We start from the raw sequence: 17,257 nt of genomic DNA, 5'->3' as shown, positions 1-17,257 counted from the left end.
AGCAAACCAATGAAGCTATGGAACTATCGTTTTTTTTTTCAATGGATATTTGATTTTCCAGTCGTTTCAGCTTAATCTCGAGCTTAAGTCGAGAACCGCATAATTCGAGAACAGACTGTACAAAAATGTCTTGACATTGTTTATTTACTTAAAACAATTTAAAAAATACGGTGCATTTTCGATCTTTGACACGAAATAACGTTAAGGAAATACAATGGACTACATGTTTAAGTGTTCAGAGAAAGCAAAATTAGTAATGTTTGCTTCATTATTTATTGCCGGTTAATTTGAAGGCGTGAATCAGCCCTGCGCATTAATTATCTTGACAGATGATAGTTGTGTACAATTTTCTTGCCTCCTTTGACAATTAAAGTCATTCCCCCTATTAAGCACTGTCTCCACCGCACAAGTTGCGACCGATCTACTTTTCAACCATATCTCTGCTTATCAAAATGTGAAACATTCCCATATTTTTCTACCATTTCATCAAATTTAAATGTATGTTACCGTCATACCAGTTCAATCAAACTCCGATCAACAGTGCATTAGCATTTGGTGATTTCCATCTCGTCCAGCCGAGGCTCCTCCGTGTAGACAGCGCTTAATGCCAGTCAGAACGTACCATATGAGCAAAAACAACACACCATCAAAGGTACGCACACGACGCACAACTTTGGCCCCCTTCTCTCGACGCGTCCGCAAGTGTGTGCGTGTGTGTGTGTGCTTTCAAACCGTACTTTGCTACCGAGTGGAGAGGCCTGCTCGACTCGGCTGTTCTTTTTTTATTGCAACCAGCGCGAGTTTTCGAACGTTGCGAACGACGGCGCTGGAAATTTATACGCACGCACCACCAAATCAGCTCGCTACTACCGTGTGTGCGAGTGTGTGCGGAGTTTCTCGGGCATAGGCCAACAAAAAAAACAAGCGCTGCTTTGGCTGATGCTAGGCTTGTCCGTGCGCTGTGCTGGTGCTGTGTGTGCTAATACACGGAGATCTAATTGAAGCGAGATTGATTCGACGTCGTCGTCCAGCCAAGCGAAGAAGAAGGTGACAGGCTGAGTTGGGCCGAGTGCGAGTGCGACGGGGATGAAAGTGATGAAACAGCAGGAAGAAGTAGAAGTGTCTAGCAAGGTGTAGGCGCTGCAGCGAATCCCTGTTTTTCGCCAAACAGCAACTCCTTCCACCCCGAACCTCTCCCTCCATCCCGATCCTACCCGTATCCGGAAGAAGCGCATCCGAAGGGTACAGTAGCAGAACGGCGGAAAAGGTACGGGCGGGCCCCGTACACCATTTTCCCTTTTTGCTCACCAGAAATAAAAATCCCTTCACTCCCGTGACCTTCTTCCTCCACCCCTGTGCACCATCCTGGGGGCGGCCATACGGACGCGAAAAGTGCTAGAGTAAGAAGGTTCCACATGTCGGGCGAGTGACCGAGGCAACGTACGCGCACGCAATACGCTTCCGCAGCTGCCACCGTTCGGTGCTACTGAAAGGGCAAACCAAAAAAGAAATCCCCCCCCCCCCTCCAACTCGAAAATCATCCCAAAGGTGTTGTGTGCAAAAAACAAAAAACGGTGAAACGGAACGGCAGAAGAGCGAAGAGTGTGCAGCGGAGGAGCACTTGCACGCCGTCACCGTCACAGGCGGCAGTTTCATAAGCGCGGATTCGCCCAACAGCGAAGCAGCCCCCCCGTGTCATCGTGGTGTGTTCTGCGGCCCAGAACGACGGCACGGCTAACTTTGTCGCGAAACCCTTAGCAACACACACACACAGGTACGCTCCCTGTGTGTGTGTGTGTGGGTCTCCGTCGTACATCCCGCAGGAAGGCAGGCTACAGAGCAACCGCATCCGAACGGCCCGAGCACTGCGGTGCTTGCCCGGTGTCCGTCGGTGGCAATGGATTGTCCCCACATCGTCAATAACGTTGGTCTCGGCAGGGAATCGATACGGTCGGTGAAGAGCAGCAGCAGCAGCATCAGTGCTTCCGCCGCCGTCACCCTCGCAACGACGAGAGCATCGAACGTATCCGATGCGGTAGCACTGTCCGACGTAGTAACCGCTGCTGCTAGTCCGGCCACCGTTCTCACGGTCGCCTCTACTGCGTCATCGGCCGCAGCAGCATCGTCAAAGCAGTGGAAATGTACAGGTAATGCTATCCGCAGTGAGATGGTGACACACCGCACGACGCACGTATCCACGCGATTAGTTGTGTGTTATCTAAACTGCCCACCTCGAGCTCCCCGATGATGAGGATGAGGATGGAGGATGGGGTCTGCCAGGTGGATAAAACGTAGTAATAATCGTCGCAGCCCAAGGGACGGCGGAAGGGTAGAGTGAGTGGCACGTTCGCGAGGAAGTGTGTGTGTGCAAAAGCGAAACAAAAAGGCGAACAACAAGGGAGAGCGGGGTTAAGAAGCGCAACCAACCCCCTCTATATCAGGGTGAAGTGTATGTGTGTGTGTGTGTGTGCGCGTGTGTTTGTGTAGACATGTCAGTCGCGATGTAAAAGAAGCGAAAAAAAAAACGAAAAACGGGTCGAGCAAATGATGTCCTTCACCATATCAGCGGCACGTTCACGAAATTTGTGGAGCTTTTTGGAATATTAATGTTTTTTTTTTCTCTTGGCTAACACACACTTCCTACACATCAACCCGTCTGGTTGGTCTTATCATCCACAACCTTCACTCCCCTCACCACCTCGTTCATCGCACTTTACCCTTTGCAGGGTTTGTGAGGCCAGCTCAATCTAATTCGCTTACCGTGCAGTTTTCGTAAAATTCTTTTTCAACTTTGTGTCGTTGTTTGTTGCACATCGGGCCCATGTCATTCGAGTTACCATTGGAAATGTATTTCACAGAATTGTCCTATTTTCGGGTAAGGTTTTCACCCGTCTAGAGAGAAACCCTGCAATAGAAAGGGGGGTGAAGGTTGGAGCCGCCGCATACTAGCTAAGGGGTAAACAAAAAATCGATATTACATCACACGTCAAATTTATTGCTCCTTCTTGTGTGTGTGTCCCTTTTTTCTCCTCCTGTCACTCTGCTCTTACCTTTTTTTCTAGTGCGAGAGAGAGGGAGAGAGAAAGAGAGAAAGGCACGCGCCCAAACCCTTGGCTGCGTTGTTGTAGAGGAGCCCTTTTGCTACCCCGGGCAAAACAACGTAGATAATTGGAGGCGCAAAATAATGCGCTTTGGCCTGACCCTCTCACTCTCTCTCTCTCTCTCTCTCTCTCTCTCTCTCTCTCTCTCTTTCGTTCTCCCTCTGGCGGTTCGATTGGCGATCCAATTATCTTCTTGCCTCTTGGCAAGCGCGTGTTTGCAAAAAGGGCTTTTTTTTCAGCCCCGCGTGTAGGCGGACATGTTAGCGTAAGCGTATTTGAGGGTTTCACCTCCCTCCGAGCAACACCGCACGGGACTTTCTTGTCCCAGCGCAAGGAGGGGGAAGCACTACATCCGAGGATATGAAATGCATATTTTTAGCCATTATCTGTGCTTGCTCGATGTGCATCAGCACGAAACGCGCGCAATGGTGCAGCAGTGTTTGGCTGCTCCTGTCGGATTCAACTTCTGTGGCCGCATGTGGAGCTGCCAAGGAAATATAAAGTCCACCACACAGCACCCCGGCAACCACCCCTCCCATTTTGCGTCTATGCTGCTCAATGCACTGCATCACCATCTTCTTCACCATCATCATCATCATCATGCGCGCTGCATCCCATTCATAGCATGCAATAGCAAAACATTCATGGCCAAATCAGTCACTGCGGCGGGCTGTGGCTCTGTATCCATAATTACCTCGCAGTGCGGTGTAGCCTGCGGTCTGCCGGGCCACAGGCGCACGCGAGAGGGGTGCTGGGTGCAGAAGGCCATCGGCCATGCTCTGCTCTCTTTGCTCTTCTTCACGCGCCAGCCAGAACGAATTGATAATGAGAAGCGAAAGAAATGATGAACTTGGTTGGGCCGATGGTCGGTGGCGGTGCTGGTGGTGGTGGTGAATCTTTTGTAAAGGCGTACACCACCGCATCGCCCTTCCGTGCCTTCTCGCTCTTTCTCTCTTGCTCTCTTCGACCCCTTGGAAGCATCATCCCGTGTGTGTCTGTATCCAGCCAAAAACGCGTTATACAGGTTTACTCTACCTGAGCATATATTCTGCTTGCGTGTGCCGGCGAGTGTGTGGCTGTGTGCGTATGCCCTATAGCGCGTAACGCAAGCCGAGCCAGCCCAAAGCAATGCTTACTACGGCTACGTTGGATTATGTGTGTGCGTGTGTGTGTGTGTGGGTTACTTTCGTGTGGTCTGGGCGCGATAGAGGCCGGCGAAAAGTATTGAAATTGGAGCATGATTTTTCCAAATGATGAAATTCATTTTTTAAATTTTACCAGAAAACTATAAAAAAATCATTTGAGCTCTCAGCCCGGAAAAGCGGGGAAATTGATAAAAAAATTGTTTTTTTTCTGGGAGCCCTTCCTTAAAAATTTGCCTAAATAAAAACATTAAATATGTTATATTTATATGGTTTTAATTTTGACTTTTTTTATTTTTTTCCTTCCACAGAATGCTCCATCAGCAAAGACAGCTGGATGTGCTTACAGTGCGGTGCGGTACTGTGCGGTCGCTACGACAACGGGCACGCGCTGAAGCATTCGAACGCGCACCAAAATCACAACATTTGCATGAACACATCGAACCAGTCCGTGTTTTGGTAAGTTTGACTTGACAGAAAACCGAAACAAAGCAACAAAAAAAACCCTATCTAACGACATTTTTCCCCATTCTCCGCCACGCATTGCAGCTACAAGTGTGACGAGTTTGTGATAAACGACACCGACGACAATGCGCTGGAGGAGCTGCGGCAGGAGCTGAAGGATGCCACCGGTGTCGCTGACCAGCTGGACACGATCTCCGAGACGTCCTCCACGCTGGAGGAGATCAGCTCGTCCAAATCGACGCAGGAAACGGCCAGCAGCACGTCCTCGTCGAGCGATTCCGGCTGGGAGGAGCCGTCGCCGGCCGCGCTGGTACCCGCCCCGTCAGCGGCCACCGCGAGCAGCACCGCCGCCGTCAGCTCGCGCAAGTTGCGGCCCCGCAAGCGCACGATATCGAACGACAGCAACAGCGAGAACGGTGCGACCACGGCGAAGCGGAAGTCGCAGCGGCGGGTCGTCGGATTGCGCAACCTTGGCAACACCTGCTTCATGAACTCAGTATTACAGTCGCTCAGCAACATACAGGAGTTTAGCTGCTACTTCAACACGATGCCCGCGCTGGAGATGAAGCACAAGCAGAAGGCGTACCATTCGCGCAGCATGAAGGAAACGATGGACGACGTGTTCGTGGTCGAGGAGCTGCGCAAGGTCTGTAAACGGCTGCTGATGAAGAGATTGCGGGCGTTGAAGAACAAATATTATTTTAATGCCTTTTCGTGGTGTTCCCTCTTCCTCTTTTTGCTCTGTTGCAGGTCCTACTCAACCTTAGCCAGGGCGGGGACGGGTCGAAGAGCGCCATCTCGCCGGAGTGCTTGTTTCTGGTCATCTGGAAGGTGGTGCCGCAGTTCCGCGGCCACCGGCAGCACGATGCGCACGAGTTTCTGCGCTACATGCTCGACCGGCTGCACACGGAGCTGCAGCAGGTGTCGTTCCCGGTCGAGCTGGGCGGGCCGAAGTCGGGCGAGCACAAAAACCCCTACAACGTGTCGGGGCTGAGCCACCTGCAGGCGAAGGGCCGCAACTCGATCGTGACGAACGTGTTCGGCGGCGTGCTGCAGAGCGAGGTGCGCTGTCTGATCTGCGGCATGGAGAGCAAAAAGCACGACCCATTCCTCGACCTATCGCTAGACATTCCCGAGAAGTACTACAGCAAAGAGCACGGTGCGGACGGTACAAATGGGGCGGATGGTGGTGGTGGTGCGGCACCAGTGTGTCACATTTCCGACTGTCTTTCCAGCTTCACCGAGGTGCGTTTGAGGGGATCACTGCATTGGAATGCATTTTTGTGTGAGAAAATGGTAGCAATCTTACGTTTACTATCCCACTTTCAGGTGGAAGAATTGGCGGAAACCGAACTATACTACTGCAACTCGTGCAAGTGCAAGCAGAAGTCGACGAAACGCTTCTGGATACGTCGGCTGCCGAATGTGTTGTGCTTGCACATAAAACGGTTCCGGTGGAACAATTTTTACAGGTAAAATGGGCATTTTAATTGCAAAAAAAAAAACATGCAAATTACTTACTGCAAACTGTTTTTGTTTTTGCCACCCACAGAACAAAGATTGACCTGAGAATAGCATTCCCCATCAACGCGCTCGATATGTCGCAGTTTGTGCTTAACAACGGCCCCGAAACGAGGCGATCCAATTCCAGCTGCAACATCTACGACCTAGCCGCCGTTATCGTGCACCACGGCAATGGGTACGTTGCTGTGTGTGTGTGTGGATGTGTGCATATATTTACAGAATTTTCCAGCAGTTCTCATAGCTGTGGGACTCTTTATTGACTTTTTCTTATTTGAAATGAACTGAATGTAATGGGAATTGGACGCTATAGCTCCCTTGTTGGACAAATCCAACTGGAATTTCCAAGGAGCCTGTCCATAAAGGGCCAAAGAGTCCAATTTCACGTCAGAAAGAGTCAATAAAGTGTCCCACAACTATGTAAACCCCTGGAAAACCCTGCAAAAAAACAATAATAATTGCTCACCTTTCTCTTCAGCTCGAGCTGCGGCCATTACACGTCCTTTGCCATCAACAACGGTGTGTGGATGCACTTCAACGATCACACGGTGAAGGAGGTAAGCAGCACGGCGGTGGCCGAATGCAAACCGTACATCCTGTTCTACATCAAGCGCGATCCGACGAATGCCAACCGATTGTCCACGATCGGCAGCGCGGCGCCGGGTGCCGCACCAGCCAACCACCAGTCGTCGTCGTCGTCGTCATCCTGAGATTAAGTTATTTCGTTCAAGACTGATTACAACTCCGTAACCGTTTAAGCTGACTGATGACACGATCCGCTGTGCGCTACACGCGTGCGCGCGGGTGCGCACGTGGGTTTGCTTTTGCGCAAGTGCTGTGCTTGCTTTGGCAAAACGACAGCGACCGATCGATAAGGATAAAGTTTAGTTTGAATGTGATGTGGTGACGAATTGGTTTAAGTTTGTGTAGGAGCTTTCAACCGGAATGTGTCTCACCTGTGTGTGTTTTTTTTTTGCGTGTGTGTGTGATGGGCACTATTAGTCGTGCTTTGGTTCCATCTTTGGTTCTGTTCCCCGCACAAGGGGAAATGGATCTAAAAATGCAATAAATTTTCAAAACTTATGTTTTGCTACTGAGGTTAAAAGGTTAAAAGAAACAAAAATAGTTAAAACAAAAAGAACATATATAAAGGCGCGCACAAACGGCGAAAGCATTAACTGAGCAAACTATTGCGGTGAGAATGGGAAGAATGAAAGAGAGAAAGAGAGAGAGAGGGAGAAAAAAAAATGTAAAAAATAATAGATATGTATAATTGTAAAATTTAATAATAGTTTAGGATACAGTTGCAAATCGTACGGTGGGAGTAAAACGGAGAGATCCTTACATTTTACTGAAACAACGTTGTGTTGTGCTACATCTTCTGTTTTCCCATCTTTCAAGCAAATTGCGATGAATCTAATCGTTCTAACCCCCAACCCCTCCCCCCCCTCCCCCATCCGTTCGACTCAAACACCACTACCTTATGCCCAGTGGTATTTGTTTTCTTCTATGTACTAGCCCTGCTTCCAATTGCGTAGTATTTCCTATACTATTTCTTTTTAGATTTAAACAACTAATTTAGGCCTTGCTGCCGCCAGTTGTTGCTTTTCTTTCCCTCTATCTTTTACCATTTATTAGTATTTCTCCCACTCAACTCACGTTCATTTTACGATTGCATTCTGGTGTAATGAACGAAACATACAAGGACCTCCTTTGCATGCAAACACGTTCGTTCTACGTTAAGTCTTTTCTCTTTTGTTTTAAGATAATGGATTTGATATGTGATAAACAGCTGCATTTTAGTTTTGTGTAAGTTTGAACAGGAAACAAATGCTAATCTTTTCGTGCTGAAAAGAGCTTACAGCCGTAGTGCGGTGTGGTAGTTGTGCATACAAAACTGAATGGGAAATGAATCAACAGGCAAAGCAAGAACAATATTTGCAACAAAAAAAATTGTACTGTGCAGTTTTGTGCACACTACACACAGCACACACACACATAATTATGCATGATATAAAGGCAGTATGGCATTAGTTCTAAGCATGCATATATTTTAAACATATGATAATTTATATTTAAGATTCTCAAAGAGGCCGCCGAATTATTGTGATGTTTAAAAAAAAGATCAGTTTGATTAGCTCTGTTTGTTTCTTCTGCTTCTCATAATGGTAATCTTTTACGGCAATAACTAAAATCCATCAATCATTAACTCGGCACTAACCTTTCGCCCTTATTTTCCGTAAGATATACCACTAAAGAGGAATTTAATTTTTTTCCAAATCCTTTTGTGTGCAATGAAAATTCAAGGAAAAAAAACTCCAAATAAAAAACACTATCAAACAGTAAAAACAAAAAACTACCGAAAGAAACTACGTAAAACTATCAACTAATAATGATAATTTCTCACCAAATCAGAAATTAAAACAAAAATCACTCACACTTCATTAAACTGCTCACAAATGTGAAAGCAAACAGAAGATAGCAGCAGTTAGCAACACTCTAGGCGTGTTAGAACAACGTGTAAATGTTGCAACGAATCTTGGTATAGAGAGAGAGAGAGCAAGTTAGTTACACATACCCAAACGATAAGAGCAGTGTTAGTACGAAAAACCACAGCATTCACAGCTGTGTTACACACAAATGTTCAAAGCGGAAAAGTTGGGAGAAAGAGCTATGCAAAAGTCAAGTGTTTTATAATCTATAATCTTTGCCGGAGACTGAGAGGACACACGGTACAATAGGAAATGGTAAAACGTAATTTTTTACCTAAAAAAAAAGGTAAACTTAGCTATTAGATGCATACTCAATAAATCCACCCAACACCCCCGTGTACACTTGTTAGGGACGGTATGGAAGAAGAAGAAGAATAAAAAAAAATAACACGCATCTCCTAAGCCCGGGATTTATATTATAAATTGAAGTAAAATTCCTTAAAATGCTAGTGTTGAGGTCTTTCTCTTCAAAATATCAAAGCAACACACAACTAAGGGAAGAAAAGCGAACAAAACGAAACGACACCTGATAAAATAAAAACTTAATATTATGTGAGCAAAAACAGCTAATACAGCTAATATGTTTGATAATAATTTTCACATTAATTAAATCCATCGAAATGATTTTTTACAGTTCAGCGCTTCGTCGAACGCTTGCAGCTTTTTTTTTGTTTTATTTTTGTATGTGTAGTGTAACACAATGCTTAAGCAACCCGGTCCAACGGTGCACGCACACCGTGAATATTGTTCGGCCTCATCGGCTCCAAAGAAACAAAAAAAGGGTATTAAAACTAACAAACAAAAGCCTACGCACTACCCAAAACACACAGCATACCGGTAATACGACTGCAATGTTAAGCCAACACCACCATCACACCGACCAAAATAGGGGGCCGTAAGGGGGAGCATCACATTCATTCCCCCCACGAAGCGACCGACCCTAGCGTCACATCCGAGCAGGCCACTGTTTATGCGCGCGAAGTTAACTGATCGGACAGGGGTTTTGCTCACTAAACGACGACGGATCTAGCGTTGGCAGGTTGAGATTGCCCGGTCCACCGAGATCACCGACCAGGTCGGCCGGCGGTTGGCCCAGGTCCTGCATCGATTGCATCTTTTCCAGCACGATCTGAAACCGTTCCTTCTTCACCTCCGCACTGTCGTCGGGCGTTTCCTTCTCGAGCTCGGTGCAAACTTCCTGCATCAGCGCCAGCTGCTTCTCGTACCGCTCCTTCTCCTCCTTGGGCAGGGTGGCCGAGTGCTCCGCCAGCCACTGCGGGTACTTGCCGACGAGGTCCCGCATGCTCGGCAGCAGCACATCGGCCGACAGCAGGCTCTGCATCATGTTCTGCATGAACGGCAGGAAGGCATTGTTTTCGCCCGACGCGTTCAGGTCAATGTTGCCGAACATGTTGGCCACGTCCTCCGGGCTGAACGGGGTTTGCAGGTTTTCCCGCCCCTCGCTCATCGCCTTCAGGGCGTCGCTAATGCTTTGGCTGATCGTGGGGTCGAGCGTGTTGGCGGGCGACGGTTCCGCATCGGGCGCCGCCGGTCCTTCCGCCCGCACCGCCATACCGGCCGCCTCGGCGATCCGCTGAAAGCCGAGCATGATCTGTTCACTGTCCACCTTTTCGCCACCCCCGAACAGGGCGGCCATGTGCTGCTCGAACATTTTCGCCTGCTGACTAAAGTAGGGGTTGAAAAACCGGGGGAGAAAAGTGCGTTAGTCAATGTGGTATCAATCTGTTTGTGTGCGTCATAGGAACCATAACGGTACTCCATAAACTCTTCATTCCAAAGCTGCTCCGTTGGCGGATCTTCGTGCTGAACGGTCTGTTCGCCCGAGCCGCTAGCACCACCGCCCTCGCTCTTGGCCGGTTTTTTGGGGTCTGCTTTGTGTTTGGAGAAATCCTCGAGCGCGCCTGCGACGTTCGGGAGGTGCCGGAAATAAGGGGGAAAATATTATATAATCTACACACAAACCCACACACTCCTGCAAGCACTTCCGGTATCGGCCGATGTATCGGGTGCTGGCAAAGTATACGGCTGTATTACTTACTGTCGAGCAGGTCGTCCAGCTCCTTGTCCCGGGAGCCATCCTCGGTTGGTTTCTTTGATTCGGCCATTTCCTATTTGTGTTTTTTTTTATACGCGACTTAGTACGTACGGCTACTGGGATCCGAAAACAGATTATGCGGCAATCATATGTATATTTTCGCTGTCGTCAATTTTCACTTCATATTATTATGACCACGAAGTGCACACTGGGATGATGGGGGAATGGCGATTCGGAGAACATTCAATAATACCGTTTTATTGCTCTAATTTTGCGCCACTTACTCACCAGCGACTCACCAAAATGTGATGATGAAATAGCGATTGTTTATTGTGGCCGGTTTTGTGCTGTAACTAAAACAGGCAAAATGTAATTCAATCTCTAGCAAAAAGTAAACTTTTGGACTTTACACCCGGCAATGTGGGGGCATTGTGCAACTTGGCATTGTGTGCAAATGCGAAAGAGCGAGAACGCGCATACGCACGCGCAACTGTCCCGAGCGAGAGGGCACATGCTGTCAAACAGTCGTTCAAGCGAGAAAGCGTGGGAGCGAGAAAATCAAAAACAAACCCCCGGATAATCGGGTTGTCGATGCGTCAAGAACTGAACTCCACCACCCCTGGTAAACGCGCGGGCGAAATCTTTCGTTAAATTACGTGGCACCGTTGACAGTTCTCGGTGACACAATCAAAATAGACACTTTCATTTACGTACGTGGATATCAGCAAAACGACAAAATTCCTCGGTTCGGCTTGGAAAAAAAGGGTTTTCTATTGTCTCTTGTGGAGTTTGTCGTCGGATAGGCGCGTACGGTGTGTACACAAAATTATGCTATTTGTCTGCTTCTAGTGGGGCTTTCGTTTCGTGTGCGTCGGTGCGGTCAGCCGCTGGAATTGAACAGCAGGAAAAGCAAAAAGGTCAGTTCGGGGAGATGCCGCGGGACCAAAAGATCCAACTCAGCAAATGTGTTGCCCCCGCTAGGAAGGGTGGCTGGAGCGAAGCTGCTTCCATCCACAATGGGTGTGCAGTGCTTTGTGGGAAAAATTAATGTGCGTGTGATTGTTATTCTTTGCAGCAGATTGTAATTCAGGAATAAAGTTCTACACTAAACCAGCAATTAACACAGCAGTATGAATCCGCAACTGGCGTACGGGCAGTATCCGCCACAAAGTTGGCCACAGCCGCAGCAGCAAGTGGCACCACAGGCGGGACCACCTCCGCCAGGTCCGATGCCAAGCATGAATGGAGCACAGCCCAATGTATGTATGGCAAGAAAAAGAAAACGGTTCTGTCGTTGTGCAAATTCGCTCACGGTATGATTTCGTTCTTTTGTTTTCACCACCCACCAGCAACAGCTTGCTAATCAGATGCAGAACATGTCTTTGGCGGGTCAGCCACCTCAGCAACAGCTGCCGCAGGGTCCACCTAAAATGGGTGGACCACCGAACATGAATGGCCCGGGTGTGGGTGCGCCACCGGCGGCCTTTCCGACCCAACAGCCTCCTATGGTACGTCCACCGTCGACCGGTGGCCCCATGCCGGGTGCATACCCTCCCGCACCTCAGCAGCAGCAGCAGCAGCAACCAGGACCGGGTATGATGAGCAATGGACCGTCGGGACCACCCGGGCCCGGTGCTGTCAGACCGCCGATGCCCACGGCCGGTGGGTACGGTCAAACCAATGGCCATCCAATGGCTGCTCCGCCTCCTGCGGGACCGACAGGGCAGCAGTTCGGTGGTCCCATGCCACCTATGACAGCACCCGGCGGCGGTCCACCACGTCCCGGACAACAATTTCCACCACAACCGGCTGCGTTCCAGCAGCAGCCACCGGCTGGCTTTCCTCCCGGTGGTGGTGCACCGCCCCAGACGCAAGCCATGCCGTATGGAGCACCACCTGGTGGCCCTGCGCCTGCTCAGCCACAGCAACAGTATCCCGGACCACCGATGCCCGGGCAACCGATGCAGCCACCGCAGCAGCAGCCGCAGCAACCACAGGGATATCCACCACAGCCCGGTCAAATGCCGCCAATGGGCGGCCAAATGCCACCAAGAGGGTATAATGTAAGCTCAACTACCTTTCCACAAGTCTATAGAGTTCTATAATTACTAATTTATATTTTTTCCTTACACAGCAAATGCCGCCAGGAGCGGGCTACAACCAAATGCCTCCGATGCCCGGACAACCTCCGCAGCAGCCGCAGCAGCCGCAGCAGCAGCAGCAAATGCATCAACAACCACCCTACCATCAGGGAGGGCCTGGCATGATGGGCGGTCACTATCCCGCGCCGCCCCCGGTGCCGCAGCAGAAGCGCCTCGATCCGGAAAGCATGCCCAACCCGATCCAGGTGATGGCGGAGAACCAGGAGAACTGTGGCGGTGTGTTCTGCACCAACCAGCCCGGCCAGCTGCCCCCGCTCGTGACGACCAAGTTCGTGACGCAGGACCAGGGCAATGCGAGCCCGCGCTTCGTCCGCTCGACGATGTACAACATTCCGCAGACGGCCGACATGATGAAGCAGAGCGCGGTGCCGTTCTCGCTCATCATTTCGCCGTTCGCGCGCACGGTCGAGGGCGAGCTGCCGATACCGATCGTGAACTTTGGCGAGATGGGCCCGATCCGGTGCATCCGCTGCAAGGCGTACATCTGCCCGACGATGCAGTTCCTCGACGGGGGCCGCCGCTTCCAGTGCCAGTTCTGCAAGGCGACGACGGACGTGCCGCAGGGCTACTTCCAGCATCTGGACCACACCGGCCAGCGGATGGACAAGTACGAGCGGCCGGAGCTGGTGCTCGGCACGTACGAGTTTATGGCGACGAAGGAGTACTGCCGCAACAACACGCCGCCGAAGCCGCCCGCGATGGTGTTCCTGATCGACGTGTCGTACAACAACGTCAAGTCGGGGCTGGTGCAGCTGCTGTGCTCGCAGATGAGGAACATCATCCGCCAGCTGCCGGTCGACCAGGACCAGCAGCGCACGTCGATGAAGGTGGGCTTCATCACGTACAACAGCTCGGTCCACTTCTACAACCTGAAGAGCTCGCTGGCCCAGCCGCAGATGATGGTGGTGGGCGATCTGCAGGAGATGTTTATGCCCCTGCTCGATGGGTTCCTGGTCGATGCGGAAGAGTCGGCCACCGTGATCGATGCGCTGATGGAGCAGATTCCGAAGATGTTTGGCGATACGCGCGAGACGGAAACGATTCTGCTGCCGGCGCTGCAGGCGGGACTGGAAGCGCTGAAGGCTTCGGAGTGCGTGGGCAAGCTGTACGTGTTCCACTCGTCGCTGCCGAACGCGGAGGCGCCGGGCAAGCTGAAGATACGCGACGACCGAAAGCTGCTCGGCACGGACAAGGAGAAGACGGTGCTGTCGCCGCAGTCGACCGTTTACAACATGCTGGCGCAGGACTGTGTCGGAGCGGGCGTTTCGGTCGATCTGTTCGCGTTCAACAATGCGTACATCGATCTGGCCACGATCGGGCAGGTCGCACGTTTGACCGGTGGCGAGGTGTACAAGTACACCTACTTCCAGGTAATCAGATCAGTGGCACCGAAACAGTTGAAAATGTGTGTTAATTCAAATTTTCTTCCCAATTCCCAGGCGGATATTGATGGTGCCCGGTTGGTGAACGATTTGATGAAAAACATTTCCCGCCCGATCGCGTTCGATGCGGTGATGCGCGTCCGTACGTCAACCGGCGTGCGGCCAACCGACTTTTACGGCCACTTCTTCATGTCGAACACGAAAGATATGGAAATTGCCAGCATCGGTATGGTTACCTCTCGAAGCCACTTTGCTTTCCGCTTACCAAAGACATTTCCTTCTAAACGCACCCTTCCCTCCTCCAGATTGCGACAAGTCCGTCTCGGTGGAAATCAAGCACGACGATAAGCTGACGGACGAGCTGGTGCTGATACAGGTGGCACTGCTGTACACGTCCTGCTCCGGCCAGCGGCGGCTGCGCGTCCACAACCTCAGCCTGAAGATGTGCACCTCGCTGCTGGATCTGTTCCGCTGCTGCGACCTGGACACGACGCTGCTCTACTTCGCCAAGCAGGGCCTGACCAAGCTGATGGACAACAACCCGAAGGCGGTGAAGGACGCGATCGTGCACCGGGCCGTGCAGCTGTTGGCCTGCTACCGGAAGCACTGTGCCTCGCCGACCTCGTCCGGGCAGCTGATACTGCCCGAGGGCATGAAGCTGCTCCCACTGTACGTGAACTGCCTGCTAAAGAACGATGCATTCTCCGGCGGGTCGGACATCTCGATCGACGACCGTTCGTACGTGATCTACTACGTGATGAGCATGGATTTGCCCACCTCGGTGCAGTACTTCTATCCGCGCCTGATCCCGCTGCACGACGTCAACGTCGAGGGTGACGCTATCCCGGCGGCCATCCGCTGCACGGGCGACAAGATGCACGAGGACGGTGCCTACATTTTGGGTGAGTTGAAATGAGCGAATGGAGCGTTAAATGCACCCATTTGCTAACCCCGGTTGGGGGGCTGTCCGTTTGCTTGCTTTTACAGAAAACGGTGTTCACATGTTTTTGTGGCTGGGATTGTCACTGTCGCCCGAGTTCACGCAGTCGGTGTTTGGGGCCCAGTGCACCCAGCAGGTCGATACCGATCGTACGGGTTTGCCAGTATTTGATAATCCTCTGTCGAAGCGCATTCGCGGCATCGTCGACAAAATACAGGAGCAGAAGCGTCGCTGCATGCGGGTAAGTGTGTGCACTAAAGTTACTCACGTTTGGGGCTTTGTGTTTGATCATAATTCTTTTCGGATTCTTCAGCTAACGCTCGTGAAGCAACGCGACAAGCTGGAGAGCGTGCTGCGCCACTTCCTGGTCGAGGATCGTGGCACGACCGACGGTTCCGTCAGCTACGTTGACTTCCTCTGTCACGTGCACAAAGAGATCCGACAGATGCTGAGCTAGCTGGCCAACACCGGCAGCCATGGCAACGCACTACTAGCGAGCAGTTTTTTCTCGGGCGGAAGGTTTAGATTTAATAACAGCAATACCGGTAGCGGCAACACGGTTACCGTCCCTGCTGCTGCACCTACTACTAACACTACTTACAATACTACAAGGAACAACAACACTGCTGCCGCCGTTGCGCCGGCCAATTACATCCCTCCTGGCAGTGCGCCGGACGCGAACGGAAATGTGCGCACGCTGTATCAAAGGGAGCTCAGCCATACGATGGCAGCGGCCACGTGTTGTGCAGTGCCACCGAACAACAATCGTTCCAAATTCATGAGTACAACGCGCTGCGAAGGGTACGTCGGGAGCCGCATCGCGTCCCGGTACGACGAGGACGAGGAGGATGACGAAGGTGGCGGCGTTGATGATGACGTGGCAGCCCTCCCCGATGGTACCATTCTGGAGGAAGATGAAGAGCAAGAGGAGGAGGAGGATGAGAAGCGGGTAAACCATGTGGCGCATTACTCGACGCGCACTCAGCAACAAATGCATTGCTTGCGCGAAGCGGTTGGTGGCGTTAGCGTGTCGCAGAGTCGCACCCGCGCAAACCGTTACCGACGCGCGTTCGGTGCCAGATGGTAAACAAACCACTCCGCAACCGAACTTGGTACTACACAGTGGTCGGGTTTTCTTTGTAAGTGTGCTATTCCCATCTTTCCTTTCCCGATTGCTCAGCAAACGCAAACAGTTTACGACCATGATTTACATTAGTTATTCGTTCTTTCCTTTCTTTTTCGTTTTTCGTTTTGTTATACGTGTCGGTGTTTTAGAACAATTTAAACTCTTTGGCTCGGTAGGATCGTCTCCATTTTACTTTATCTCTTCCATTGCGCCTTTTTTTTTTGTATTTTGTTATATTTAATTAAGAGAAAGAGAGCAAACTGTATGCTTTCACCAGCCCCCCCCCCCCCCAGGTATCTTAAGGGAGGGAATCGAATTGATTTAATCAACACTATTCAATGGTTCAGCAAAACGAATTGTATTAAAAAAAATGTATCCGTTTTGTTGTTTGGTGGTTGCGATTCCGGAATTAGTTGAGGAGCTACACGTGTCAGCATTCATTCGGAACGCTACTCTAGCGGCATACGACAGTCACGCTCACGGGAACGGAATTCACATACGGAGGGTGATGTTTGCACGGAACGCTCGTAAGATTGTATGTTGATATCAATTTATGAATCCAATGGAATATTATAAATAGCGAAATATATATATACTGTACCTTTATTATGTGCAATTGGCCGTTTCTGGACAGTTACTGTTGACTGATGACAAGGATTATTTAAATTGTATCGGTAATATTTAACATTTTAGCAGATTTACTATAATACTTACCCGAAAAGCTGCTCGTAAGGCGTTTGTAGTTTGATTTTGTGGAATAAAATGTTTCGCTAGGTAAAGGAACCCATTTTTATATCGATAATCACTTCGTCTTCCGTTAAGCAGCTTCTTCGCTGCAATGAGGTATCGTTGAACCATTAAGCAGCTTTG

General features: G+C 50.3%; 3 protein-coding genes across 7 annotated transcripts; 2 read left to right on the top strand and 1 right to left on the bottom strand.

The window, feature by feature from the left end:
* The first annotated feature begins 461 nt into the window (after positions 1–461).
* LOC120959486 (ubiquitin carboxyl-terminal hydrolase 3-like) lies at positions 462–9,286 on the top strand. Its single transcript, XM_040382921.2, has 7 exons — positions 462–2,147; positions 4,555–4,702; positions 4,793–5,354; positions 5,459–5,953; positions 6,038–6,180; positions 6,261–6,407; positions 6,708–9,286. Exons 1-7 carry the CDS (start codon positions 1,898–1,900, stop codon positions 6,937–6,939), a joined length of 1,977 nt encoding a protein of 658 aa, XP_040238855.2. The 5' UTR covers positions 462–1,897; the 3' UTR covers positions 6,940–9,286.
* A 56-nt stretch (positions 9,287–9,342) lies between these two features.
* Positions 9,343–11,218, bottom strand: LOC120959487 (peroxisomal biogenesis factor 19). 3 transcript variants are annotated; one of them, XM_040382922.2, is made up of 4 exons: positions 11,066–11,218; positions 10,781–10,985; positions 10,499–10,643; positions 9,343–10,406 (listed from the first exon to the last, which is right to left on the bottom strand). In XM_040382922.2, the coding sequence occupies exons 2-4, from the start codon at positions 10,845–10,847 to the stop codon at positions 9,704–9,706; spliced, it is 915 nt and encodes a 304-aa protein (XP_040238856.1). In that variant the 5' UTR covers positions 10,848–10,985; positions 11,066–11,218; the 3' UTR covers positions 9,343–9,703. The 3 variants fall into 3 exon arrangements, with proteins under 3 accessions (XP_040238856.1, XP_040238857.1, XP_049466264.1); XM_040382923.2 differs by having other exon boundaries at positions 11,077–11,218; XM_049610307.1 differs by having other exon boundaries at positions 10,781–11,218.
* Positions 11,219–11,456: 238 nt separating this feature from the next.
* LOC120959485 (protein transport protein Sec24D) lies at positions 11,457–17,003 on the top strand. 3 transcript variants are annotated; one of them, XM_040382920.2, is made up of 8 exons: positions 11,457–11,694; positions 11,853–12,036; positions 12,133–12,840; positions 12,912–14,309; positions 14,379–14,547; positions 14,627–15,223; positions 15,309–15,502; positions 15,575–17,003. In XM_040382920.2, exons 2-8 carry the CDS (start codon positions 11,908–11,910, stop codon positions 15,716–15,718), a joined length of 3,339 nt encoding a protein of 1,112 aa, XP_040238854.2. In that variant the 5' UTR covers positions 11,457–11,694; positions 11,853–11,907; the 3' UTR covers positions 15,719–17,003. The 3 variants fall into 3 exon arrangements, with proteins under 3 accessions (XP_040238854.2, XP_040238851.2, XP_040238850.2); XM_040382917.2 differs by having other exon boundaries at positions 11,458–11,694; positions 11,856–12,036; positions 12,127–12,840; XM_040382916.2 differs by having other exon boundaries at positions 11,458–11,694; positions 12,127–12,840.
* The last annotated feature ends 254 nt before the right edge of the window (positions 17,004–17,257 follow it).

Source organism: Anopheles coluzzii, chromosome 3, assembly GCF_943734685.1.
Source record: "Anopheles coluzzii chromosome 3, AcolN3, whole genome shotgun sequence".
NCBI lineage: Eukaryota > Metazoa > Arthropoda > Insecta > Diptera > Culicidae > Anopheles > Anopheles coluzzii.
Note: the sequence above shows the minus strand (reverse complement) of the source record. Positions and strands in the feature narration are given on the sequence as shown.